This window comes from Alligator mississippiensis, chromosome 4 (genome assembly GCF_030867095.1).
Source record: "Alligator mississippiensis isolate rAllMis1 chromosome 4, rAllMis1, whole genome shotgun sequence".
Lineage (NCBI taxonomy): Eukaryota > Metazoa > Chordata > Crocodylia > Alligatoridae > Alligator > Alligator mississippiensis.
Window position 1 is genome coordinate 207,179,659 of NC_081827.1, and position 27,499 is coordinate 207,207,157.

At 44.1% G+C, this 27,499-nt stretch overlaps 1 protein-coding gene across 1 annotated transcript in view; it reads left to right on the top strand.

Annotated features, from left to right (window-relative positions):
• Window positions 1–27,499, top strand: part of TTN (titin) — a 281,827-nt gene that overhangs the window by 77,178 nt on the left and 177,150 nt on the right. Inside the window, exons 58-97 of the mRNA XM_059726268.1 lie at window positions 129–416; window positions 536–814; window positions 1,069–1,350; window positions 1,477–1,755; window positions 1,876–2,154; window positions 2,261–2,539; window positions 2,651–2,938; window positions 3,184–3,462; window positions 3,707–3,988; window positions 4,766–5,044; window positions 5,133–5,414; window positions 6,153–6,431; window positions 6,533–6,820; window positions 7,026–7,304; window positions 7,404–7,682; window positions 7,794–8,072; window positions 8,189–8,476; window positions 8,613–8,900; window positions 9,932–10,213; window positions 10,983–11,261; window positions 11,361–11,642; window positions 11,747–12,025; window positions 12,138–12,425; window positions 12,914–13,192; window positions 13,281–13,559; window positions 13,660–13,938; window positions 14,046–14,333; window positions 14,470–14,757; window positions 18,660–18,941; window positions 19,158–19,436; window positions 19,552–19,833; window positions 19,950–20,228; window positions 20,769–21,056; window positions 21,230–21,508; window positions 21,606–21,884; window positions 21,969–22,247; window positions 22,817–23,104; window positions 23,232–23,519; window positions 24,064–24,354; window positions 26,115–26,402. Of these exons, the coding sequence (XP_059582251.1) occupies window positions 129–416; window positions 536–814; window positions 1,069–1,350; window positions 1,477–1,755; window positions 1,876–2,154; window positions 2,261–2,539; window positions 2,651–2,938; window positions 3,184–3,462; window positions 3,707–3,988; window positions 4,766–5,044; window positions 5,133–5,414; window positions 6,153–6,431; window positions 6,533–6,820; window positions 7,026–7,304; window positions 7,404–7,682; window positions 7,794–8,072; window positions 8,189–8,476; window positions 8,613–8,900; window positions 9,932–10,213; window positions 10,983–11,261; window positions 11,361–11,642; window positions 11,747–12,025; window positions 12,138–12,425; window positions 12,914–13,192; window positions 13,281–13,559; window positions 13,660–13,938; window positions 14,046–14,333; window positions 14,470–14,757; window positions 18,660–18,941; window positions 19,158–19,436; window positions 19,552–19,833; window positions 19,950–20,228; window positions 20,769–21,056; window positions 21,230–21,508; window positions 21,606–21,884; window positions 21,969–22,247; window positions 22,817–23,104; window positions 23,232–23,519; window positions 24,064–24,354; window positions 26,115–26,402 (11,301 nt within the window). The remainder of the gene's footprint in view (window positions 1–128; window positions 417–535; window positions 815–1,068; window positions 1,351–1,476; window positions 1,756–1,875; window positions 2,155–2,260; window positions 2,540–2,650; window positions 2,939–3,183; window positions 3,463–3,706; window positions 3,989–4,765; window positions 5,045–5,132; window positions 5,415–6,152; window positions 6,432–6,532; window positions 6,821–7,025; window positions 7,305–7,403; window positions 7,683–7,793; window positions 8,073–8,188; window positions 8,477–8,612; window positions 8,901–9,931; window positions 10,214–10,982; window positions 11,262–11,360; window positions 11,643–11,746; window positions 12,026–12,137; window positions 12,426–12,913; window positions 13,193–13,280; window positions 13,560–13,659; window positions 13,939–14,045; window positions 14,334–14,469; window positions 14,758–18,659; window positions 18,942–19,157; window positions 19,437–19,551; window positions 19,834–19,949; window positions 20,229–20,768; window positions 21,057–21,229; window positions 21,509–21,605; window positions 21,885–21,968; window positions 22,248–22,816; window positions 23,105–23,231; window positions 23,520–24,063; window positions 24,355–26,114; window positions 26,403–27,499) is intronic.

The following is a 27,499-nucleotide window of genomic DNA, read 5'->3' on the forward strand; positions in this document are numbered from 1 at the left end:
CTTCTCCTGCTAGTGGCCTTAGGGTCCTGCTTGCTCTTTCTTTTCTGAAACCAGACCTGGGACTCGGGCAGTTTAATCTAACTCGTTGTTTCGTTTGGTTTTGTTTCCTTTTTTTAACTCTTGGCTAGATCTTATCATACCGCCTAAATTCACAAAAAAGCTTAAGAAAATGGACAGCATTAAAGGGTCCTTCGTCCACCTAGAGTGTATAGTGTCTGGGTCACATCCGATAAGTATCCAGTGGTACAAGGATGGCCAGGAGATCACGGCAAGCGAGAAACACAAATATTCTTTCATTGATAACACCGCTTTCCTGGAGGTCAGTCAGCTGGAAGGAACTGACAGTGGGTCTTACACTTGCGAGGCCACGAATAAAGCAGGAAGAAATCAGTGCAGTGGATACTTAACAGTCAAAGGTTTGAGCTGCTTACTCTTTCGCGAGTACTAAGCGTTTCGTTTACCTTTTCGGAGTTCTTTGATCCTAAAGCGATTCTCCCCCACCCCTCCCTCTCCTCCACTTTTCTGTTCGTTATAGAACCACCTTATTTCGTGGAAAAACCACAGTCACAAGATGTGGTGCCCAACGCTAGAGTGCAGTTCAAAGCTCTTGTGAAAGGCACCGTTCCTATGCAGATCAAGTGGTTTAAAGAGAGCAAAGAGCTTCTTTCAGGGGCCACTCGCTCTGTCTGGAAGGATGACACCTCCAGTGTGCTCGAGCTGTTTTCAGCCAAGACTTCGGATTCAGGGACCTACACCTGCCAGATAAGCAACGACGTGGGTACAGCGACTTGCAAAGCCAATCTCTTTGTGAAAGGTGTGTGCTCTTATTTCATTTCACGCACGGTTCTTTGAGTAGATGTGATACCTTTTACTACACCACCTGAGTAGTTGAGGGCAAGCTTTCGGGCGTTGTTCAGACACAGAGAGTCTCTGCTGCTCTGAGACTCCAAGGAAATGTCATTTTGTATCATGGGTTTCTCTTGTTACTAGGAACGATGGTTTATTTCTGAGGTGCGACTCGAGTGAGTTAAGTCTTGCATTTTTTCTTCTTCTTTTGCTCGCGTCCAGAGCCCCCCAGGTTTATTCAGACGCCAAGTCCTGTCGTGGCTTTGAGGAAAGGGAAGTCCACCACTTTCGAGTGCCAAGTATCAGGCACGCCCGAAATCCGCGTGACCTGGTACATTGATGGCAACGAAGTGACCGACCGCGCCAAGTATGGCATCTCTTTCGTGGACGGCTTTGCCGTTTGCAAAGTGACCGATGCCAAAGTGGAGGATAGCGGCACGTACGTGTGCGAGGCGCACAACGACGCAGGTAGCGAGAGCTGCAGCGTTGAGCTGAAAGTGAAAGGTCAGTTCTCAGCAGGGTTTTGGTTGTCTTTTTTTGGTGCCGATTTGCAGTTCGGCTCTTCTTTTTGTGGCCTCCCTCCGTATTAAGCTGCTGCCCTTTCTCCCTCCTGTGCATTCGTTGCTGTAGAACCTCCCACCTTTATACGGGAGCTGAAACCCGTGGACGTTGTGAAAGGCTTTGATGCCTCGCTGGACTGCGAGGTCACGGGCACTCCGCCTTTCGAAGTGACCTGGCTGAAAAACAACAAGGAAATTTACAGCAGCAAAAAGTATGCCATGAGTGCCCAGGAGGCAGTGTTTGCGCTTAACGTCACCAACTGCGATGTCTCGGATGCTGGTGAATACCAGTGCATTATTTCCAACGACGGAGGCAGCTGCTCTTGCAGCACCAGAGTAGGTTTGAAAGGTCAGTTCAGGGACACCGATGGGAAACCCCACTCCAAACTCTTCAATTCTTTATTGAGTTAAAAACGATTAAACAGTAACTCCCCTTCCCCGGCTTCTTTTTTATTTTTTTAACACACAGAGCCACCCTCCTTCGTAAAAAAGCTGGAGAATGTCACCACAGTGCTGAAAAGCTCGGCGGAGCTTCAGTGCGTGGTCGCGGGGGCTCATCCTTTATCTGTGTCGTGGATAAAGGATGAGAAAATCATCGAGGAGGACAAGAACTTCCGCATGACATTCGTGAACAATGTAGCCACGCTGCAAATCAGAAGCGTGGACATCAGTCACCGCGGGAGGTACACGTGTCAGGCCAAGAACGAGTCAGGGGTGGAGAAGTGCTTCGGCTTGCTCTTTGTGCAAGGTTTGTAAGCCCTGCAGTTTCGAGACGATGCTGTAGCTCTGCTTTAAGACACCCGCCTGCCACTCTGGGGAACTTTAACGTATTTGCACTTTAATTCTTACTGCAGAACCCGCCCAGATCATAGAAAAGGCTAAATCAGTTAAAGTGACTGAAAGAGACCCAGTGACCTTGGAGTGCACTGTGGCCGGCACACCAGAACTTCGAGTGAAATGGTTTAAAGATGGCAAACAGCTTCTGCCCAGTAGATATTATACAATGAGCTTTGAAAATAACGTGGCCAGTTTCAGGATTGAACCGGTGATGAAAGAGGACAGTGGCACCTACTCCTTTAAGGTTGAGAATGATTTTGGCAGCGGCACCTGCGAGGCTGTTTTGTCAGTGCTAGGTTTGTATTTCCTTTAACCAAAATTGCTTTCTTTGTGAAAAAAAAGACGCATGTGTCTGCGAAGGGAGCACGGGAAGCTGACTGATGTGTTTTGCAATTCTTGTTGGGCAGATCAATCAATCCCTCCGTCGTTTACTAAAAAATTAATGAAAAAAGATAACGTGGTGGGATCATCAGTCCACATGGAGTGCAAAGTTTCCGGCTCACTCCCCATTGCTGCCAAGTGGTACAAAGATGGGAAGGAGATAACTGATAGCGCAAAACACCGAAGCCAGTGCCACGAGAACACTGTGTCGCTGGAAATCGTTAATCTGGGGCTGGAGGACACCGCCAATTACACGTGCAGCGTGTCTAACGTGGCGGGCAGTGACTCCTGCAGTGCGGTCCTGACTGTGAAAGGTTTGAAACTCTTTACGGCTTCTTCTTAGCTAACCAAGCGGCTGGGAAAATACGTAAATCTTTAACAATTAATTACAATCTTCACGTCTTTGAATAATAGCACATTTTCTTTATCCGCGGTTTCCTTTTCTTTATGAAGTGCTCTACACTTTTATTTTCATCGATTGCTTTCTTTGCTTCATCTTCAGCCGTCTCCTCTGCAAAGGATTTAACTAAATCTGTTTTTTCCCTTTAAAAAAATATAGAGCCACCAAGCTTCCTAGTAAAACCCGCAAGCCAGCAAGCCATCCCCGACTCCGTGGTGGAATTTAAAGCTGTGCTGAAAGGGACGCCGCCGTTTACAATAAAATGGTTTAAAGAAGACTTGGAACTTGTACCTGGCCCTAATTGTTTCCTGGGGGTAGAAGGGTCAACGGGTTTCTTAAACCTGTACTCAGTGGATGTTGCAAAGAGTGGCCATTATACTTGCCATGTCTCCAATGACGTTGGTAGTGATTCTTGCACTACAACTCTGATGGTAACAGGTGTGCAGACGTTCCCGTCTTGTGTTCCTCCGTTTTGTCAGTCTTTGATCAAGCCCAACTAATTCTTGTAAATATTTACAAGCGAATTTTTTTGCTGTGCTCCTAATTGTGGAGACTCTTAAGCTTTGCCATACCTCTTTCATCCGTACCTAGATTTGTTTCATTTTTTCTCCCCCCCCCCCATATTAATTCAGAAATCACTGCATTGCCACCTTCTTTATCTCCATTTTCTTTGGTTTCATAGAACCCCCCAAGTTTGTCAAGAAATTAGAAGCGTCAAAAGTAGTAAAGCAGGGTGACTCCGCCCGGCTTGAATGCAAAATAAGCGGCTCTCCAGAGATCAAAGTGGTGTGGTTCCGAAATGACCACGAGATTATTGCCAGTGAAAAATTCAGGATGTCATTCATTGACTCCGTGGCTGTGATTGAAATGAACCATCTCAGCACTGAAGACAGTGGCGATTACATATGTGAAGCTCACAATCCTGCTGGCAGAGCAAGCTGCAGCACCAAAGTTGTGGTGAAAGGTTAGCAATCGCTCTTTCCTTTGATTATTTTTTTTTTTTTAATCGAGCAATCCATTAATTTTTCGGATCTCTCAGACATACGCGCTGCTTATTTCTTAATTCGGAGCTATCTTTCTTCTCCCCGCCCCAGTGTTAAGCCACTCTGCCTAGTGGCCTCCCAGGCTACTAAGCAGGTTTTTCTAATCTAATTCACCCTTACTGGATGCGGAGGCTTTTCCTAAAGCTTGAGCTATGATATTTTTGACAGTGCTCCTGCTACCTGCTGCCTCATGGAGCTGAATCATAGAATCATAGGAAATTAGGGTTGGAAGGGACCTCAGGAGGTCATCTAGTCCAACCCCCTGCTCAAAGCAGGACAATCCCCAACTAGATCATTCCAGCCAGGGCTTTGGCAAGCCGGGCCTTAAAGACCTCCAAGGATGGAGATTCCACCCCCTCTCTAGGTAACTTGTTCCAGTGCTTCACCACCCTCCTAGTGAGAAAGTTTTTTTTCTAATCTCCAACCCAATCGCTGGGCACAAGAACATAAATCCGGTCACTTACGGTTTTGCACTGCTTGATGTGCAAATGGGAGTCACCCTTAGTCTGCTACGGGGCTGATCCCTCTGCGCGGCTTCGCTGTGAACACCGGCGTTGTCTTGCTCCACCATCTCCAGAACAGACAGAGGCACCGAGAAGCCCACGGGTTTCCCCGCTCGCTTTGCTGCAGGAACCGTCTCCGGGTGTTTGTTTGCGCTGGGAGCGAGCCGGATGCCGACTGCTTTCTTTCCCTTGTAGAGCCCCCCGTTTTCAGCAGGAAGCCCTCTCCAGTGGACTCGCTCAAAGGGACTGAGGTTAGTCTCGAATGTGAAATTTCCGGGACGCCGCCCTTTGATGTCACCTGGTACAAAGACAGGCGACAAATCCGCACTAGTAAAAAGTACAAGGTTACAGCCAAGAATTACAACGCCAGCGTGCACATCCTGGGCGTGGAGGCTGCAGACATCGGCGAGTACCAGTGCAAGGCTCAGAACGACGTCGGCAGTGACACTTGCCTGTGCACTGTGAGGCTGAAAGGTAAGCAGGAGGGCACTGCCCCCGTACTGATGGCGCCTTAGGCGGACACTGGAGAGCTTCATATCACAAGTCCCTCTCTCCTCTTCAGAACCCCCCAAGTTCGTGACGAAAATCAACAGTCTCACGGTTGTGGTCGGTGAACCGGTAGAATTACAAGCCAAAGTGGAGGGCTCTCAACCCATTTCGGTTCAGTGGCTTAAAGACAAGGAAGACATCATTAGAGAAAGCGAAAACACTAGGATTACATTTGTGAACAATGTTGCCACTCTGCAGCTCGCAAGTGCGGAGCCCAGCAGTGCTGGGAAGTATATCTGTCAGACCAGAAACGATGCGGGGACGCGGGAGTGCATGGCCACCCTCACAGTGCTAGGTTGGTATCTCAGCTGCGGGACGCCTGCAGTTTTTGTAAGTGAGCTGAGTTGTATTCAGGGGCTTAGGTGAGACGAGGCGTCAGCTCACCGTTTTCTTTCTTTATGCTGGAGACTGATTTCAAAACGGATGTGAAGTGGGGAGGGAGTTTTATCCCTCCCGCATTGTGAGCAGACAACAGCTTCTCCGTCATAGAAATGCAGGGCTTGGATCAGTTTGGCACTGAGAGAGCTCCCAGAGAAAGACCACACTGTGAAACCTCTTAAGGAAAGTGTGGCCTCTTCCAAATAATGTTTAGACCGAGAGGATTAGTACTTTCTCATAAAAACTGCCATTCCCTGGCTCAGACCGTAGGTCCATCTTGCCCAATATCCTGTGTCGCAGTGGCAGAGGGTGGATGCTGAGAGGGGAAGTGTAAAAGGTCTGATCAGGGTTTTTTTCCCACTGTCACTCTCTAGGGCTAGTTATTTAAATGAGGATAGTGCCCAACGTTTCCTGCCACGATAGGAACCTTACTGTGCTGTAGAAATAGAGAGCAGTAACAACAACAACAATAATAGTAACAATAATCTCTGTCCAATAATGCCTCTAATAGAGGGGTGGGGGGAGCAAAGGGTGGAGAAAGGTAGTTCTCTAAAACCACAGCTCAAATAAACTGCGATGCAATTAATATGTTTGTGCTATCGTGGTATCCCAGTGAGTAATTTGGGTGGTTCACCTAGGCTGTCTGTCCTTCCAGAGCCTGCAGTCATTGTGGAGAAGGCAGAGCCCATGCAGGTTACTGTAGGGGATGCCTGTACTCTGGAATGCAAGGTGGCCGGCACGCCCGAGCTTTCGGTGGGCTGGTTTAAGGACGGAAAGGAGCTGACAAGCAGCCACAAATACAGAATCACCTTCCACAACAAAGTATCTACCCTTAAGATCCTCGATTCCGAGAAGGAAGACAGCGGGCTATACACCTTCGCGGTGCAGAACGACGTTGGCAAAAGCAGCTGCACGGCCTCAGTTGACGTCCTAGGTTGGTTGGGTCGTTTGTCTTCCGTCTTTCACCAAGGTTTTCTTTAGGCAGCTTACCTCCCTTTTAAACCACTGTGGATTTCTTACATTTTTCTTACACAGATCGCATTATTCCGCCTTCTTTCACAAGAAAACTGAAAGAAACCTTTGGCGTACTGGGCTCCTCTGTGCTTCTGGAGTGCAAAGTATCTGGGTCGCCTCCTATTTCAGTTGCCTGGTTTCACGATAGAAATAAGGTAGCAAGTGGAGAAAAGCACCAGATCACGTTTTCAGATAACGTCTGCGTTTTGGAAGTCAGTTCACTGAGCTCATCAGATACGGGGACGTACACGTGCAAAGCTGTCAATGTGGCTGGGTCCGACGAGTGCAGAGCTGTGATGACCGTGCAAGGTCAGTACAGGGTGCTCAGCTCCTTCTTTGCACAGGTCTTCCGTGTAACCGTCTCTCTTGCTTGGACATCTCTGTTCTTTTCTGAGTGTATTTTGGGAAAAGCATTCATTGGGATGTAAATTCTTTGCTCTTCATTTTCCAGCCGTACATGTAAGTGCCAGGCTTCAGTGATATTAACTTGTTCTTTTTCCCCACGTGTGTTTAGAGCCGCCCTCTTTCGTGAAGGAACCCGAAGCTGTGGACGTCCTGCCAGGCACGAGTGTTACCTTTACCAGTGTTATGAGAGGGACCCCTCCATTTAAGGTGCACTGGTTCAGAGGGGCCAATGAACTCGTGCCAGGGGACAAGTGTAACATCTATTTTGAGGATTCGGTTTCAGAACTGGAGTTGTTTGATCTAGACCCACTCCAGAGTGGAGAATATACTTGCTTAGTGACAAACGAGGCAGGCAGGGCATCCTGTACAACCCGTCTTTCAGTAAAAGGTTTGTACTTATCCCAGTTTCTCTTCTTACTGTAACATAGCCATACTTTTGTACATTGAAACTCAATATTGATTTTTTTTTCTTCTTGCTGACCATTAGAACCAGCCATCTTTGTGAAAAAGCTGAGTGATCAGTGTGTGGAGCCGGGGAAATCCATCATTTTGGAAAGCACCTACACTGGTAGCCTGCCAATCTCAGTGACATGGAAGAAGAATGGGCGCGCTATATCTCAGTCTGAAAGGTGCAGCATCACCACCACGGAAAAATCTTGTATTCTAGAAATTCTTAACAGCAGCAAAGATGACGAGGGAGAATACAGCTGCCATGTGGAGAACGAGGCGGGCAGGGATATCTGTGAAGCCCTGGTGTCTACACTAGGTGTGTGACCATGTTGGTTTATTTCTCTTCATCGTCCTTGTCAGAAAGCATCTTCTCAGGTCCGGTTGCCTTACGGATTCTAACGATTCGGTTTGGGTTTTCTTTTCTTAGAACCTCCTTATTTCGTCACGCACTTGAAACCCCTTGAGGTATCAGTTGGAGATTATACGAGTTTGCAATGCCAAATTGCTGGAACACCAGAGATTACAGTGTCTTGGTATAAAGGAGATACAAAATTGAGATCCACTCCTGAGTACAAAATATTCTTTAAAGACAATGTCGCCACACTCATTTTTAATAAAGTAGATAGAAATGACAGTGGAGAATATGTCTGCAGAGCCGAGAACAGCGTAGGAACTGCATCTACAAAGGCTGTCTTAACAATTCAAGGTGATATTTTCATTTTAGCTTGTTGAGAACGACTTGTTACAGCTCTTTCTTTCATGTATAGCTTTACCAGATAAATACCAGGGGAAACACATTTTAATGTGCTTGTTTTCTTACAGAGCGCAAACTTCCACCTTCATTTGTCAGGAAATTAAAAGACATGGAACAAACTGTTGGCTTTGCCGTTAAATTTACTTGTCGTCTAAACGGTTCAGAGCCTATTACTCTGAGTTGGTATAAAGATGGTGTCCCGCTAACAGACGATCACAACGTGCAGACCTCGTTCGTAGATAACGTAGCAACTCTTCAACTGGCGCAAACCGAGATGAATTACACCGGGCAATACTCTTGCACGGCTACTAATCCTGTTGGAACCGCTACCTCTAGTGCTAGGCTCACAGTCACAGGTTCGTCCCCTACTGAATCTTTTTCTCCTTAATGCATAGCCCACTTCTTTCCTCTTTGTGCCTGAACTGATATCTGCCGCGTTTAGTGCATCTTGTCATGAGCAATCAGCACTCTACTGTTCTGCTTCATTTCTAGAACCCAAGCAAGCTCCCGTCTTTGATATAAAACCTACACCCATAGATGTTCCCGTCGGGGAAAGTGCTGATTTTGAATGTCATGTTACTGGAGCCCAACCCATACAGGTTACCTGGGTTAAAGACGGCAAAGAGATCCGAACTGGAGGAAACTATAACATTACATTTGTAGCAAACACCGCCCACTTGAGAGTCCTGAGAGCAAGCAAAGGAGACTCTGGCCAGTATACCTGCCAAGCCACTAACGAAGTTGGGAAAGATTTTTGCTCAGCCCAACTTAGTGTTAAAGGTATTGACATGGAGCAGTCCGCACTAATTTGTTTTCTTTGAGGCAAAGTAAGGGATCTCTCTCTTTTTTATTTGAAAAGTTCGTTATATCCTTTCACTTTGGAGCTATATCTAAGGGAGTTTACCCAACTGCTAACGTTAACCCGTTGATATTATACATATTAAATATTTTTTTTTACTTCTTCATGCTGCAGTGTGAAAGAATGTGCAAAAATGTAAAGGGACACTGTCTCCTAGTTCCCCTTGCAAGTATATGCACTAGAGATGGACCTATACATTACTTCCCATGTTCCTTGCTTAAGATTTATGCCATTCTTTGATCGTTGTTCGCATGTTAAACCAGACTATGGTGATAATTTAATATAGTAATTTTACTGTCGAAAAACAGCAAAATAGCAAATCGTGCTTGTTTTTACTTTATATTTTTAGGGCAGCAAAATGCCGCCAAACATTCTTCAACCTTAATGGGTATTTTCGTTGCGGATTATGAATTGGTGAACCAATTTGGAATATGACCAATTCTGGTTCTTTACCCCGCTCAAACCTGCATATGTTAAGGTTGACAATGTATAGAGATTTACAAGAATGTTCCAGGTGTATGCTTAATATCCAGTGTAAAATATTTCGAATCTTTTGAAGCGTGCCCTCTCCCCTCCCCCCTCCCCCCCTCCAATTAGCACTAGGAATGAAATTTTAGTCCGACTAAAGTTAATGACAAAACTCCCTTTGACTTCAATGGGGCGGGGATTTCACCCAACATTTCGTTCGTGGTTGGGAATTACTAACTTTAGCGGGGTGTTTCCCATCCGTGTAGATGAGGACAGACTCTCACTCTAGGGGTTGTTTGCATTATCTTCCCCCCTCTATATTCTGTCACCTATGGGAAAACTGAGTTGAGGCTTGTAGCCATGGCATCCACACAAGTGATTTCCCTTACTCATTTCTTGTGCTCTCAAGGATTCTTATTGGTCCCAGCCATGCTGACAGAGGAAAACTAAACACTGTCCTTTACCAACTCGTTTCCTTTCACAGAACCTCCCAAGTTTGTGAAGAAACTAGAAGCTTCAAGATTCGTGAAACAGGGTGATTCAGTTCAGCTGGAGTGCAAAATAAGTGGCTCGCCGGAAATCAGAGTAGTGTGGTACAGGAACGATCATGAAATCCACCCCAGCGACAAACTGAGAGCGTCCCTCGCGGACGGCGTGGCCGTGCTTGCTATTCTTGACGCCGGCGTCGAAGACAGCGGCGATTACATTTGTGAAGCCCACAACCCTATCGGTACCGCCAGCTGCAGTACTGCGCTCACAGTGAAAGGTTAGGAGCCGCTGCTTCACCTCCCTCCTCATTCCCTTGCGATCTTACCTAAGCGATCTCTTCAGTCCAAGCGGCCAGTTTCATCTCTAGACTCAGCCCCGCTCCGCCCTCGTGGCTCCGTGACTTTTCCACTCATGTCCGTAGCAAAACTAGGGGAGTAAGAGCCCGCCAGGCGCAGCCGGGGCTCCCCATGGCCATCCTTAGAGAGCCCAGCCAGGGGCTCCTGGTACTGGGTGCTGGCCAGACGTCTTGGGAGGAGACAGCTGAGCCTTCAAAGCTTAGTCTAGTGACAACAGATGAAGGGACGGGACAAATGGGTAGGATAGGCGGGGAGGGGAGGGGAGGAAATACCGGGCGCGGGAGCAGGGGCCCGGAATAGCAGAGCGGGGGCGGGCTGAGGACGGGCGGAGCGGGGCGGTGAAGTCCGGCAGCCGCGGGAGGGGCAGCGAGGGACGAGGACGGATCGGCGGGCGGCGCTGGGCTCCGGAGGGGCAAAGACTGGGGCCAGGGCACGCCCTGCTGTCCCCGATTCAAGCCGTTGGCATCTGGCTCAAATGTCCAACCTGGGAATTTATAGCCCTAGAGAGATCCTAACCCCGATGGGAACGGCAGGTGCTCAGCACTTTTGAAGGCTAGATCCCGTTTTAGGCGGCTAAATATGGCTTTACGAGCATACCTGCTGGCTCGACTTTCTCGACATCTCGTTGATCGGCAGCAGCCCGGCCCGGGGCTCACTCTCACGGGCTCTGATGCGATTCTTTTTTTATAGAGCCTCCCGTTTTTAGCAAGGCCCCTAGCCCCGTGGACACACTGAAAGGAGCTGACGTTGTCCTCCACTGCGAGATCTCGGGCACGCCGCCCTTCGAGGTAGCCTGGTTCAAGGACCGGCGGCAAGTCAGAAGCAGCAAGAAGTTCAAGGTGACAGCCAAGCACTTCAATGCCAGCCTGCACATCCTCAGCCTGGAGGCTCAGGACACGGGGGAGTATCAGTGCAAAGCCATGAACGAGGTGGGGAGCGACACTTGCGCTTGTCCGGTGCGATTCAAAGGTTTGTGGCTCTCTCTTTCCGGAGGTCTCCGCGGCGCCTTCTTGTCTTGACCCCGCGAGTTGCCTCTCTTCCCCGCTGACTGCCTCTGTCCCTCCCCAGAGCCTCCCCGCTTCGTGAGCAAGCTCAGTGACACCGCGATCTTCGTCGGGGAGCCCGCGGCCTTGGAGGCGGTGGTGGAGGGCTCCCCGCCCATTTCCGTGCTGTGGCTCAAGGACAAGGGCGACATCATTCGAGAAAGCGACACGGTCCAGATGTTCTTCGCGGACAACGTGGCCACGCTGGAGATCGAAAGCGCCGAGGGGGTCCACTCCGGGAAGTACATCTGCCAGATCAAGAACGACGCCGGCATGCGGGAGTGCTCTGCTTTCTTGCAAGTGCTAGGTCAGTAGGGGAGCACCCCGGGGCTCTTGCCTTCCAGGCTTCCCGTCCTCTGGGTCTCACCGCCAGGCGGTCATACTTCCTTTCCCTGCCCCTTCTTCTTGCAGAGCCGGCAATCATTTTAGAGAAGCCTGAGCCCATGACAGTCATGGGGGGCAACCCCTTCAGCCTGGAGTGCAAGGTGGGGGGGACCCCGGAGCTTTTCACCCGGTGGCTGAAGGACGGGCGCGAGCTCAGGACCGACCGCAAGTATCAGATCAGCTTCTTCAACAACGTGTCCACGCTGCGGGTGCTGTCGGCGGGCGCCGGGGACTCGGGGCTCTACACCTTCGAGGTGCACAACGAGGTGGGCGAGAGCAGCTGCACCTCTTCCGTGGATGTCTCAGGTGAGTCGGCGGGCTCGGCTCTTTAAAACCTCCTCTCCTTGACCCCCCCCTCCCAACCCAGAAGCAAAGACGTATAAAAACCCACGAGTGCTCTTACCTTTCCCTGCCCTAGATCGCCTCGTGCCTCCTTCTTTCACGAGGAAGTTAAAGGAAACGCGCGGCGTCTTGGGCTCCTCCGCGCTGCTGGAGTGCAAGGTCTCGGGCACGCCGCCCATCTCCGTGGGCTGGTTCCAGGACGGCACCGAGCTCGTGAGCGGAGAGAAACATGAGATCTCCTTTTCCGACAATATCTGCGCCCTGAAACTCAACCACCTGGAGCCCTCAGACACGGGCCCGTACACTTGTGTCGCGGCAAACGTTGCGGGATCTGATGAGTGCAGCGCCTTCTTGACTGTGCAAGGTCAGTGCCAGGCAGCCAAGTCTCCCCCCCCACCTGCAAGGTCAGTGCCAGACAGCCAGGTACTTCCCCCCCCCCCCCCAAAATAAAGCTCAGTACCAGGCAGCCAGGTACCCTCCCCCCACCCCCAAGCAGCCAGGTACCCCCCCAAAAAAGGTCAGTGCCAGGCAGCCAGGACCCCTCCCACCACCTGCAAGGTCAGTACCAGGCATCCAGGTACCCCCCCCCCCCAGGTCAGTGCCAGGCATCCAGGTGCCCCACCAGCAAGGTCAGTACCAGGTAGCCAGATACCCTCCCCCACCTGCAGGTCAGGGCCAAGCAGCCAGGTACTGCCCACCTGGGCAAAATGCTGCCTGCACCCCTTGCTCTTTCATTCTTGGCAAAGTGTTTTCCATGCTTCTTTGGACCTAATCCCAGCTTGCGATCTTCACAACTGACCATCTCTGTGTGTGTTTTTGTGTGCGTGTCTTACCTTCTTCCCACAAACCCAGAACCCCCCTCTTTCACCAAGACCCCTGATCCCTTGGAAGTTGTCCCTGGGGTGAGTGTGACCTTCACAAGCCACATCCGAGGCACGGCCCCATTCAAAGTGACCTGGTTCAGAGGCGTCAGGGAGCTGGTGCCCGACGAGATGTGTGACATCTCTTTGGAGGACACGGTTGCACAGCTGGACCTGTACAACATGGCCCCAGCGCAGAGTGGCGATTACACCTGTGTGGTCAGCAATGAGGCGGGAAGTGCATCCTGCACCACACATCTCTTTGTCAAAGGTTGGTCCCCACTGCTGCCGCCCAATGCTCTGGCCCCTATCCCTGCCCTGCCCCTGCCCTGGGGCTCATGCTTTCTCTGTTGCTGCAGAGCCTGCGGCCTTTGTGAAGAAACTGAGCGATTTCAGCGTGGAGCAGGGGAAGGCCATTATGCTGGAGAGCACGTATACTGGCAGCCCTCCCATCGCAGTAACATGGAAGAAGGATGGCGTGCAGATCGCACAGTCCCCACGGTGCAGCATCACTGCCACCGACAAGTCTGGCATCCTGGAGATCCTGAATAGCACCAAAGAGGATGAGGGGCAATACAGCTGTGAGGTGACCAATGAGGCTGGGCAGGACAGGTGCCAAGGGCTGGTCTCTGTCTTAGGTATGTGGCTCTTCCCTGCTCCCCAAGCTCCCTCCCCTGCTAGGACTAGCTATGAGGTGCTGGCTCTTTGTGGTGCTGATTGCGGTCCTTTGTGTCCTAGACCCACCTTACTTTGTGGCGCCCCTGGAGAGCATGGAGGTGAAGGTTGGCGAGGCGGCCACTTTCCAGTGCCAGGTTGCCGGGGCACCAGACATCAGGGTATCCTGGTACAAGGGAGACACAAAGCTGAGGTCCACGCCTGCCTGCAAAATGCACTTGAGGAATAATGTGGCAACGCTGACATTCGTGCAGGTGGAGCCAGTCGACATTGGCGAATACCTCTGCAAAGCAGAGAACAGCGTGGGCTCTGCTTCTTCCATGGCACAGCTCACTGTCAAAGGTGACCCTTTGCCTCCCACTGCCTGGCTCTCTAGAGGCAGCAGTTGCTCTTTCTTAAGACATCTGGTCTCCCCCGTGCTGATGTCTTCCTCCTTTCCTCCCCCACAGAACGCAAACTCCCACCTACTTTCTCAAGGAAGCTCAAAGACATCCAGGAGACTGTGGGCTCTCCAGTTACATTTGACAGCCGTATCACTGGTTCGGAGCCCCTGGAGGTGTTCTGGTCCAAGGATGGGGCGGTGCTAAGTGATGACGAGAACACACAGAGCACCTTCTTCAATAACGTAGCCACTCTCCAGATCTTGCAGACAGCCATGGCTCACTGCGGCCTGTACACATGCACCGCTCAAAATGCTCTGGGGAGCGCCTCTTCCAGTGCCAAGCTGCTCCTCACAGGTCTGTAGCTGCCCAAATCCTTCCTCCTTGAAAGTGGGACAGAGGCAGGGGGGAGGTCCCTTGGTTTGAGGTAAGGGTAGCCAAGGGATGAGGGCAGCAGAGGCAGGAGTTCTTTGACATTCCCTTCCATTTATAGAGCACCTGAGACCTCCTTTCTTTGATGTAAAGCCTGTCCCGATTGACGTGGCTCTTGGGGCAAGCGGATCCTTCAAATGTCACATCACTGGCTCAGCGCCGATGAAAGTCACTTGGGCAAAGGAGAATAGAGAAATCCGGCCTGGAGGCAACTACAAGATAACGCTGGTGGAAAGCACGGCCAGCCTCACCGTCCTAAAGGTTGGCAAAGGGGACGCAGGCCTCTACACCTGCACTGCGAGCAACAGCGTGGGCAAGGACTCTTGTGCTGCTCAGCTGAGTGTACAAGGTATTTAAACATGCAGAGACTTTTCTTTCTCTTGCCCAGCTTTTGACTGTTTCAAACCAAAGGCAGCCAGGCAGATCGGAGCCTGGCTCTCCCAAAAGGGTGCAAAGCAGACTGAAAATGAGACCTTTCCTTTCCCCTGGCTGCTGTTAAACGGGATCTGTCTTCTCTGATATACTCATTAGGGTTTCAACAGCACCTACTTTAGCATGCAGCCATTTATTTTAGGGTTGGATTGAGACTCATTTTACCCTCCTACAGGCAAAATAACTTGACACACACTGAGCACCTCCTAGAAACAAAAATTGGAGGTGCTGACAGCAAGCAGCCATGGTTACAAACATTTATTCCACCAACGCTCTCCTTAACTGCATAGGAAGTGGATCTTTCAATTTACATAACTCTACCAGAGTTATGACCGGCTTAAGCTACAGTGGTGTAAACTACACCAGTACCTGCTGGTGATTTCCTTAATGTAGGCGGGGACCTTGGGTTAATTTACAGTTGTTCCGGATGTGTCGTTCCCATCCATCTTTAACAGGATGAGCATGAAATCTGCTTCTTAAAAGGCACAGTCTTCACAGTGGGATTTGTTTTCTGGTAAAGAGAAGTTGAGGTCCTACTGCTAAATATTTATTTACTAAGAATCTTGAAACTAGAAACAATCTACTGAATACATATCTGGTTGTAAATTGATTTGTACAACATTCTTTAAGTGCCTGGCAGTGATCTTCATCAGGAGAAGCAAATTAGTTCACTGCAATATTATCTTGATTTGTAATATGCCTTGGGGACCAGAAAACAAGAAATGAATAATAATCTTTCCTGAATATTACTTCTCTTATGTGGCAAATACATGAACATGCCTACATTTAATCCCAGGAGTCATCCCAACAAGTGAACAAGCATCCAGTGGAACACCCCACAGTCTGGCAAGAGCTTCATTGCAATTTTGAATCTTGGCCTTAGTGTGGTAGTGTTCCTTACTAATGCCTTACTCCATGTAAAGAGAACATGTTCTGTATTTTTATTTACTGAAAGAAGTGCCATGAAAAATGGCTGTACCTCCAACAATTTTTTTTAGCTTATGTTTTTTCATATGTATTGTATTGCTGGTGTGTACAAAAATCAATAGACAGGCTTTATAACTCACATTTACTTTTCTGTGCATTAATAGATTCTTATGTGAAAGGGGCAACAAAGATCATGACCTTCTGTAAACACAGGTTCCCCTAGAATTTTTACCAGAAGCTGGATCTAAAGCATATCTTTTAGAAAGATCTAGTCTAATTTTAAAACTCAAAGGGAGGGTCTAATTTTAAAACTCTCCTTCTAAAACTGTCCCACTATTTCATTACATTTTCTGCAAGGAAATTGTATCTTGCTTCAAGATTAAATTTGTCAAACTGCAGGTGGTATCCACTGAATTATTCTATGTCACTGTCTGCAAGACTAAAACAAAGTTACCCTCTATCAGATCTTTTCTGTGGGTAACTCAGCTTCAACCAATCATGCCTCAATCTTTTCTTTAGTAAGTTAGTCTGACTGGACTCTTCAAGCCTCTCATCTTCAGGTATGTTTTCAAACCTCCAGATCATGTCTCTGGTCCAACTTTAGCCTCTCTGCATTATATCCACATCCTTGTTGAAGCATGGTCATACAAGGCACAACATTCTAACAGTGTCTTATTGGTATTGTGAACAGAGAAAGGCTAAATTACTTCTCTATTTCTTAGCCATGGCATTGCACTGAGATCTTAAGTTGAGGTGGTTATTTATCTTGACTATTAAATCCTTCTCTTAACAGGAAAGAAGAATCTGCAATTGATATGTCTGCGTTCTTTCTTCTAAAATGTACTACCTTGTGTTTGGCTATATTATAGTGCATCCTGTTGACTTTTTACCATTTCACCAAATGATTCATATAAATATGCAACAGTAAACAGTCCCCATTATTGACTGTTTTACCAATCTGTGTCATCTGCAGACTTTTACAGGGTAGACTTTATATTATACATGAGATTATTGATAACATTATTGAATCATACTGGACCAAGAAATGTTCTCGCTGTGATTCTCTGCCTACTATTGTCTCTAAACTAACAATCAAACTCTTTAGCCTTTGATTCTTTGTTGACAGAGTCCTGAATTACTAGTCCCATTACTTTGCCCAGAATCAATTCCAGACTAACAATTGCTGCCTTGCTCACCCCTTTTTTTGCCCTTTTTAATATTGGAATTATGTTGGTAGTTGCCCTGTCCTTTGGAGTTTGACCAACATTCCAACTTCTGTTAAAATGAACAACTGTAGTTCAGACAGCTCCTTAGATAGTTTTTAGTTAAAAGTTATCTCATCTTCCTGACTTGAAAATATTTCATTTTAATGGCTGCTGCCTCCCAGATGTTACAGGTGATACATTTTTTATTCCATCCATAATATGTTGATCCTACTGCTTTGCTTTAAATAAAGAGCAGAGATATCTATTGAATATTTTTTCTGCCTTTTCTGCATCACTGCTTATTATTTCCATCTAGCAATAGATCTAAAACTTCCCTAGAGTTACTTATGTCCCCTACACATTTAGAAAATATCTTGTTATTGTCTTTAATCCTACTGGTCTTTAATGTTTCATTGCTTCATTTAGCTTCCCTCATCAGTTACCTACTTTTCTAACTTCTATATTAATTGATATTTGCATCCCCTTTTGCCAATTTATCTTTGCTAAAAGTTTCATTTTGCTTTTTAATTTCCTTTTAATTAGGATTTTTTCCCCTGCATAACTTTTTATTTTTTTGTGAACTAATTGTTTTTTAGACATCCATGAGAATGTCCTTGAACAATTTCCAGTTTTGTTTTCTGTTATTGTTAACATTTCCCATTTTCAATTAAATGTTTGCAATCAGTTATATTTACATTTCCTTTAAACACTGGAGATTTGTCTATTTTAAAGTCCCTGTATTCCTATTTGCTGCAATAGTCTGTTTACAGAAAGTAAATGCAACTAGATCAGGATTAGTAGGCAACCACTAACTTTTAGCTCCCTGATTAGTTCTTCTTTGTTTGTCCGAATGAGGCTGACACTGAGGTATTTTGTGTGGGTGAAGGACTTTCATTGTTAAATAATAATAATCTTTTATTTTTAGAAACTATTAAATAAAGTTTGCCCTAGTGAGCGGTTGTAATACATGCCCACCAGTACCTCATCTTTAGTTTTATTAGTTAGAATTTTAATCCATAAATAATCTTGTGATTCTGAACCATGGGTAATGGTGTCTTTGATGTTAAATTCCTTACCACCACCCCTTTAAATTCTTAGGAAACATTTTTAACCATCTATTTTAAGTCACAGTCATAGGATCCAAACTACCAAGTTTCGGTAATATCAGCCATATCGTGTATCTTCTCATGAGCAAAAATTTCCAAATTATGTTGTTTATTACCTTAGCCTGTAGTATGAGTATGTGAACAATAATAATCTTGTTCCTTACACTTACATCTATTTGGATTTGCCAATCAACATACATATATTGATTATATCAGTTAGTAATAGAATGTAAAGATCTGGTTCAGTTGCTGTGCCTTTCACTATAAATACTCTTCTTGCTCATATTGTTGGCTAAACTTTTTGGACTCTGGTCTTCTGTTACACTTTTTTATTACTGACATAATGGTGTTCATACATATGTAATAGAATTGGCAAAGACATACTAAAGTCTGTTTTTGTTTGTTTTCTATGTTCTGTGTTCATTCTTGTCAAAGACCGTTTTGGCCAGTGTTGATAGATATCTGTATCTCCCAGAAGCAATCAGTTTTGGTTAATTATTTAATTGCTTCCATAATTTTAATGAATTTGTACACTATATTCTTGTACCATCTTGTTACTCCTTTTTGTTTTGGTTTTATAGAACCACCAAGATTTGTAAAGAAACTAGACTCCTCCAGAGTTGTGAAACAACATGATTCTTCAAGATATGAATGCAAAATAGGAGGCTCTCCAGAAATCAAAGTGACCTGGTACAAAGATGAGATTGTAATCCATCCCAGTGAAAAATATAGAATGTCCTTTGTTGATTCGGTGGCAGTCATTGAAATGCACAATCTCAGTGTTGAAGACAGTGGAGACTATGTTTGTGAAGCTCAGAATGCAGCAGGAAGTGCAAGCAGCAGTACCTTACTCAAAGTGAAAGGTCAGAATGCTGAATTACTCTTTTATTTTTCAGAGGCCCATACTGCCTTCTGAGAAAGTAGGGCATCATATCAGTGTTCTGTGGCAAAGAAGCCATCTATTGCTGTGAATCATGTCTTTACTCTTCCTTGCTGATCAAACCTAAACCCATTTGCATGTTTTTTTCCTTGAGTATCCTGAACTGAAATAACAGAAATTTAAACTTCTTATTTTGTAGCACCTCCTGTTTTCAGCAAGAAACCCCATCCAGTTCAGTCTCTGAGAGGTTCTGATGTTCACCTGGAATGTGAGCTGCAGGGCACTCCTCCATTCCAGATTTCATGGTATAAAGACAAAAGAGAAATTAGAAGTAGCAAAAAGTACAAGATCATGTCTGAGAACTACCAGGCTAGTATTCACATTCTGAACGTGGATACTGCAGATGTCGGTGAATATCACTGTAAAGCTGTAAATGATGTGGGAAGTGACACGTGTGTTTGCTCTATAACTCTAAAAGGTTTGTACGATGATTTATGTGTTGTTATATTCTTAGCATCCTGTTGTTCTTATCACCCTCTCTTGATTCTTCCGCTTCTTACGTTTTTTACTGTCAACTGTCTTCCGTTCAATAGCACCACCAGCCTTTGTGAAGAAGCTCAGTGATGTCACTGCTATTGTTGGGGAATCAATTGAACTGCAGGCTACAATAGAAGGAGCCCAACCCATTTCTGTTCTGTGGCTGAAAGACAAAGGGGAAATCATTAGAGAAAGTGAAAATCTCTGGATTTCTTATTCAGACAACATTACAACTCTACAGATTGGAAATGCAGAACCAGTCAATACCGGAAAATACACCTGTCAGATCAAAAACGAGGCTGGAGTTCAGGAGTGTTTTGCCAGTCTCTCTGTTCTAGGTTTGTAACAAGGGGACAAAACATACCCTACGTAGAGACACATTTTTAAATATTATACTATCAACAATTTATGATAACTAGATTAAAATGTGACTGTGATATGCATCTCATTTCAGAACCTGCAGTTATTGTAGAGAAACCTGGACCAATAAAAGTCACAGCTGGAGACTCTTGTACTCTAGAATGCACAGTTGATGGCACACCAGAGCTTACAGCTAGGTGGTTTAAGGATGGAAATGAGCTTTCAACTGACCACAAACACAAAATTAGTTTCTTCAACAAAGTGTCTGGGCTTAAGATTCTCAATGCAGGATTAGAAGACAGTGGGGAGTACACTTTTGAGGTGAAAAACAGTGTTGGCAAAAGCAGCTGCACAGCTTCAGTGCATGTTTCAGGTTAGTTGGTTAACTTTTGAGTTATATTTGATGCTACCATTTGTAATAAGAGGAATTTAGACAAAATGCTGTTTCCTTTGATGTCATATCAAACAACTGCTGCCTTTGGATGACTCATTGACATGGTCATTGGAGTCTTTTTCAGTTGGTATGTGCTGATGTGATCACTATGGGTTGGGTAGGTGAATCCTGCATTGCCTTTCTCCATCGCTGAAAAGGCAGGAAGTGTTGTCAAGATTCAGTTTCATCACATGGGTCTGCATGTGTCTTAAGCCAAATGGTGCAACATGGTTGTTTTCCCTGTGATAAGTATTACCAAAATTAAAGAAAAAAGGGAACTCTGAAAAGAGGCAAAGTCAAGTTCTACCATCAGGCTACTACTGTCTTTTCTCAAGACCTCAGGTCTCAAGGAGTGAATTATAAGTTTCCTTGGGATTTACCCAAGTTGAGGTGGATGTGCCAAAAGAAAGTACATTGGTTTTGATAGATACTAATAGTAATTTGATAGTAATACTGCAATCTTTGCTTTAACCTATGCAGATCGTATTATACCTCCTTCTTTCACAAGAAAACTGAAAGCAACTCATGGTCTCTTGGGTTCATCCACTGTACTGGAGTGCAAAGTGTATGGGTCACCACCTATTTCAGTTTCCTGGTTCCATGATGGACATGAGATCACCAGTGGAGACAAGTATCAGGCTACCCTTACGGACAATACTTGCTCTTTGAAAGTGAATGTGCTTCAGGAATCTGATATTGGAAATTACTTGTGCACAGCTACTAATGTAGCTGGATCTGATGAATGCAGTGCATATTTAACTGTTAGAGGTCAGTACTGAGAGCATGCCAGACCTTCAAGATTGAAAATCACTGCTTTGCAGAAAATTTGCATTCTTGACTCTGTTATATATTTTTAACCAATGGTATTTTGCACGTTAAAAAAATTTGCTCTTTATAAAGTACAGAGGTGCTTATTCTGACTTTCTGTTATGTGTGTCTAGAACCTCCATCTTTTGTGAAGAAACCCGATCCCTTGAATGTGTTATCTGGGGACAATATAACTTTTACAAGTATCATAAAAGGCACCCCACCACTGGAAGTTAAATGGTTTAGGGGTAGCATGGAATTAACACCTGGACACAGATGCAACATTACCTTGGAAGATTCGATTGCAGAACTGGAGCTGTTTGATGTTCATCCACTCCAAAGTGGAGATTATACCTGCCTAGTCACTAATGAGGCTGGCAAGATTTCTTGTACAACACATCTTTTTGTAAAAGGTTTGTTCAGATTGCAGTTGCCAATGCTTCTTTAAAAACAAGAAAAAAAAATCTCATGGCCTATCCTTAACATATACCACTATCTTGTTTATTTTAGAACCAGCCAAATTTGTGAAAAAACTGAATGATTTCAGTGTAGAGAAAGGAAGGCCATTAATACTGGAATGTACATATAGCGGTACTCCTCCAATCAGAGTGTCATGGAAGAAAAATGGCATAAAAATATCTCCATCTGAAAAATGCAGCCTTACCACTACAGAAACATCTGCCATACTGGAAATTCCCAATAGCAAAATAGAAGATCAGGGACAATATGCTTGTCATATTGAAAATGATTCTGGACAAGACAATTCTCAAGCTGCAGTAACAGTATTAGGTGCGTTATCATTCCAACAATGAGAATTTTATTTTATTTGTTATATTTTATTTTTGGTACTAATGATCTGTGTTTGTTCTTTAGAACCACCTTATTTTGTTGCACCCTTGGAACCAGTTCAGGTGACAGTGGGAGATTCTGCATCCTTACAATGCCAAGTGGCTGGAACACCTGAAATGATTGTTTCATGGTTCAAAGGAGATACAAAACTAAGGGCAACTCCAACAGCTAAAATGCATTTTAAGAACCAAATTGCCACTCTGATTTTCAGCCAAGTGGATAGCAGTGATGGTGGGGAATATATTTGCAAAGTAGAAAACAGTGTTGGAGAGGCTTTTTCATCAGCTTTGCTTGCTGTTCAAGGTGAATAATTTATTTTAATACATTATTTTCTTATTGTGCTATGTCAGAAAAAGTTTTTTCTTAGGAGCACTCTGTGCTTTTCCCTAAACCATTAGGGACCATGCTGCACAAGAAACCTCCAGATGACTTCCTAGTAGTAAAGCTCTGTATGGAAGTCCATTCCCACCACCACTCCTTAGTTGATCAGATCTCTCTCAAAATGAGTTCAGGCCATTGCTTCAGTTTTCCCCCTATCTTTTACCAGTCTTGGGAGTGTGAGACCATTAATTGGTTCTTCAGGCTGAATGGAAATGCAGGTGTGTAACAGATAAAATTAGTTGTATGAATTCTCCACAAACTTCAGATTTCCTTTCTTCCAAACTATATGATGTAAAAATGCATGTAATCCTTTGTTGGCCTCCTACTTTGTTATAGTACATGTGTTGATTCAAACCAATGAGTAATCTTCTCATAACTTGTAAATCTGACCTAGTCTAAAATACCATGTCTTAAGCAGTGCTTATTGAAGGATACAGCAATAGTGAATAGTTTCCAGAAGGCTTCATTGTATCACACCTCTTTTCTTGCAGAGCGTAAGCTTCCTCCTACATTTACACGAAAACTCAGAGATATTCATGAAATGGTAGGCTTACCAATTACATTTGATTGTGGCATAACTGGCTCTGAACCCATTGAAGTATCTTGGTCTAAAGATGGTACACCTATAAGAGAGGGCTATAATGTGCAAACATCCTATGTAAATAATGTAGCAACTCTCCAGATTTTGCAGACTGACAAGAGTCTTGCTGGGCAGTATACTTGTTCAGCTTCCAATGCTATTGGAACTGCATCTTCTAGTGCCAGGCTCATTCTTACAGGTTAGTTGATTATTAACACATTTTTACTATACACATGAATTTAAAATGGTAAAATTTATTTAACAATATCCTTAAAATGAAAAGGATTTTGTAAGTAAATATTTTGTTTATTCTTCACAACCTTTAGAAGGGAAGACTCCTCCATTCTTTGACATTCCAGTTGCACCTGTGGATGGTATTGTTGGAGAGAGTGCTGACTTTGAATGCCACATTTCTGGATCACAACCAATTAGGGTTACTTGGGCAAAAGATAACCAAGAGATACGAACTGGAGGAAAATACCAGATCAGTTATGTAGAAAACATAGCCCATTTGACCATTCTCAGAGTTGACAAGGGAGATTCTGGAAAGTATACATGCTATGCCAGCAATGAGGTTGGCAAGGACTCTTCTACAGCTCAACTTAATATTAAAGGTATTGACTTATGCATGTGCAGTGTGCATGTCTACTTATTTCAGTTCAAAGGGAGTTAGTCTTATTGATGTGAGATAAGTTGCAGGCTAAGTTTTAGATATGTAGATTTTGAAATGTGCCTTGAAAGTTTTCAGCAGGAAGAATCCATGGGTCTCTGAAAAAAAGTGTGGGGGGATTTGAGAAGGGAAGACAAGAGTTATATGAAATGGAGAGAATGAAATATGATATTTTCTTCAATTCACACTTTCCTGAAACTTTACAGGCCTTATGATGTTAAATAGATTTTAATTAGTTCATAAAATAAGCTAATCTCTTTCTTGCTTTTTTAAATTAAAATCTTGATATTACTTTTCAAATGCTTTTTTTTTTCTTAAAGCAGCACAAGTGTGATTTCTCTTTTAATAGAAAAATGAATCTAGCACTTCTGTTGACAGAGCATGGTGCATGCTGTTATTCTTCTCAGCATATTTTCTCTAAAAAGCTAAACCCTGTTTATGTGAAATATTTGGTTTTAGAGTTTGAATAGCATGTTTATTTCTTACAGAACGCAAAATTCCACCTAGTTTTACCAAGAAACTATCTGAAACAGTTGAAGAAACAGAAGGGAATGCCCTTACACTTGAGGGCCGGGTGTCTGGTTCTCAGCCTATGACAGTTTCCTGGTACAAAAACAATCAGGAAGTCCATCCAAGTGCTAACTATGAAATATCATTCAAAAACAACACCTTACAACTACATATTAAGAACACAGGTCAGGGTGACACTGGCTTATATACTTGTAAAGTGTCCAATGAAGCGGGAAGTATATTGTGTACATCTTCTGTTGTAATTAAAGGTTAGTTAATTTCATGTTTTTCCTGTTTATGTTGTTAATTTTCTGTGTCAGTGTATTACTAGGCCATATACAAATTGTATAGCTAATCAAATCATTCTTAGCAAAAGTCAGCTTGCCTTTTTACTAACCTTCATACATTTGTGCTCAAACAATAATAAATAAGTTCAAGATAATAGCTGTAGCTGATTCTCTGTAGATTTCTTATTTTCTTCTATGAAAAAGTACTATACAAACCTTGCTGCTATTAATATATGCTTATTGTAAATAATAAATCAGCGATATAGTTCAAGCCCAGGGTTGCCTTCTCTTAAGGAGAGAAATATTTTACTTTGACAAGGAACAGTGGTCTGTCAACAGCACCAAACACCTTCATTTCCAAGTGATCTCAGCTGGAGCTCTGGGTGTTTCAATTTCTCTGCACATTATGTTCTATAGGGTTAGTCTTTTATCCCTGCTAAATAGGGCACTTAAACTTAGTAGTAGCCTTAGTATGCACGTATCTCCAATTGATGCCAGGAACGAGCTCTAGGTTCTTGCAGATGCCATTCTTCTCTTCTCCTATTTGCAACTGAATTTCACCTGCTTAAGTTGTATCAGAATGAACAGAACCCCTCCTCTCCATGTTATTTTGCCTTTTATATTATTCTTACATGTGCTCTTCACCCAAGACTAGCTTTTAGTGAGCCCTAGATACTTAAAACATGTCATGCTCATTCACTTTTGCCTGGAGTAATGTCAGTAAATTTGCTTTCTTGCATTTATTCCAATAGTGTTGCATTGATGTTCAATCAGGATGAGATTGAGCTAAGCTATGGGCTGGCAACCTTTTGCCCTCATGGGCCAGAGCTTGAGACCTAGCCCACTGCTATAGGAAATCTCTGGCCCCCCTCCAAAGAGCTCAAGTCACTTATGTTTACCCCTGCTGTAGATACCTGGCCGCTCTACAGCAAGGTAAACAGAGGCCTGAGAGAGCAGCAGGGAGGGCCATGCAGGAGGGAGGTGCGGAAGGGATGGCTGGTCTGGCATAGCTGCATACTTCCTGATCCCCCATGCCTTCCCAAGCCAAACCCAAGCTCTTCACAGGCTAGTTCCAGCCTGTGAGCCACAGTTTGCTGATCCCTGAGCTAAACCATCAAAGCAAGCAATGTTGTTCTAAGATCTTTTATTGTATAACTAATTATATCTGGTTGTGATGTATGAATTAATATATTTAAAACATACCTTTGGTAGTATAAAATAGCCTCATATTATCTATTAAACCATTACTCATTTTTTTCATATACTGCAATTTTACTCTGCAACATTTTTTACATTTTAATGTTGGTGGATTGACACAAATTCATCTTCTTCTAAATAGGTATCAATAACCAAAATTGCATTGTATGGCACATATGATCTTTCACAAGGTTTTAGGAAATTTTTGCAAAATTGCAGCAGTGCTCTAGTTGTTTTATTATCTTTTAAGAATGCATGAAAATACATTAGCAATGTATTAAGAGAAGATGTACTATCTAAGTCACCCTCTCTGTATGCTTTTTGTGAAAGTACTCCTCCATACTTATTTTATTTTCCAAATCTGAGTAGCGGATTCTCAGAAATCTGATTTGTATGTATTAACTTACATAAGTTATCATTCTCTTACTTACAGATATAACTTTCTTTTTAAAATCAAGATATATACTTATTTCTTGTTTTTCTCCCTTACATTCATAACGTACTGCTCTTTCTTGATTATTTACTGAAAAATATTTGAATTCCAGAACCTAAAAAGCCTCCAGTGTTTGATCAACCACTTCAACCAGTAATGATAGAAGAAGGTGATATCTTGCAGCTAAGCTGCCATGTCCATGGTTCACAGCCAATTAAGATTCAGTGGCAGAAGGCTGGGAGAGAAATAAGAGCTTCAGATAAATGCAGCTTTAGCTTTCTTAATGGAATGGCTCTTATGGAAGTTTCACCTGTTGCAAAAGCTGATTCAGGCGAATATGTATGCAAAGCTTCAAATGTAGTTGGAACTGACACTTGCAAGTCGAAAGTGACAGTTAAAGGTAAAGTAAAATAGAAAAATTAGGACATGTAATGGTAATTTAATACAAAACTATAGTGATCACATAGACAGTAATTTTGTTTTCTGTGAATTGTTATTTGTAATCCAATACAAAAAGTGCCTTTTATTCCTGTATAGAATCATATAATCTGAAATACTGTCTCTTTGAATGCATTACATTTTAAAATAATTAATATAGCGCCTAAATATACACTTTAAAAAGTAGGTACTTATTATCAAACAAATAACAGATCTCTACCGTAATAGTTTAGAATTTAAATGAACAGTTAAAGACAAGGCCAAACTGACAACGGGATAGGGTGCACATTCGAGCTTTATGGGTAAGAAGGTGGGAGGGTAGCTTACTAAAAGAAGTATTAATAGGTAGGGTTCTCAATGCCTGTAGGACAGTAGGAACCACAGCAAGCTCTAGAATGAGCTGACCAAAAAATAAGACAGTGAACAGAACAGCTCCCTACACAGCTTAGAAGTAGCAGAGAGGTTGATTGCTGCTGGCCTATCATACCCCCAAACCATCTGCTTCCTCACTAGTTGTAAGTTGTCCTGTGGGAATGAGACTTTCTTTGTAAGTTTCCCCTTACTGTAGGATCCTAGAGCTTTACAGTCAGAGCATCAGTCTTTTCAAAAAAAAGAATGCCAAAACAGCCCCTTGATATTGTCATTAGTCATTGTTGAGTATCACCAATCAGCAGTTTTGAAAGTCAGGCATCTTATTTATGGACCAAAATACACACCTTGGACACTAAACTTAAGGCAAGGGCTAAGGGTCTGATTTTGGTGCCATTTATATCTGCATACATTAAAATGGCTTCAGTGAGATCATTTTGGCAATGAATAACAGAATCAGGTGCATGGACGCACAGTGTCTGGATTCATTTTATAGAATAAAATTTAATTTTAACAATAGTCATATTAAACTACTTGGGATTTCTTTCTCCTGTTTCGGTAAATGGGAAATATCACAACAAATATATCCTGGTATTGTAGATCTTCTCATTCAGGGCAGTGAACAGGGGCCTTATGCTCCAAAATGAGCTATTTAAGCAAACCATTTGCCTTAATTACTTTAATCTGTTT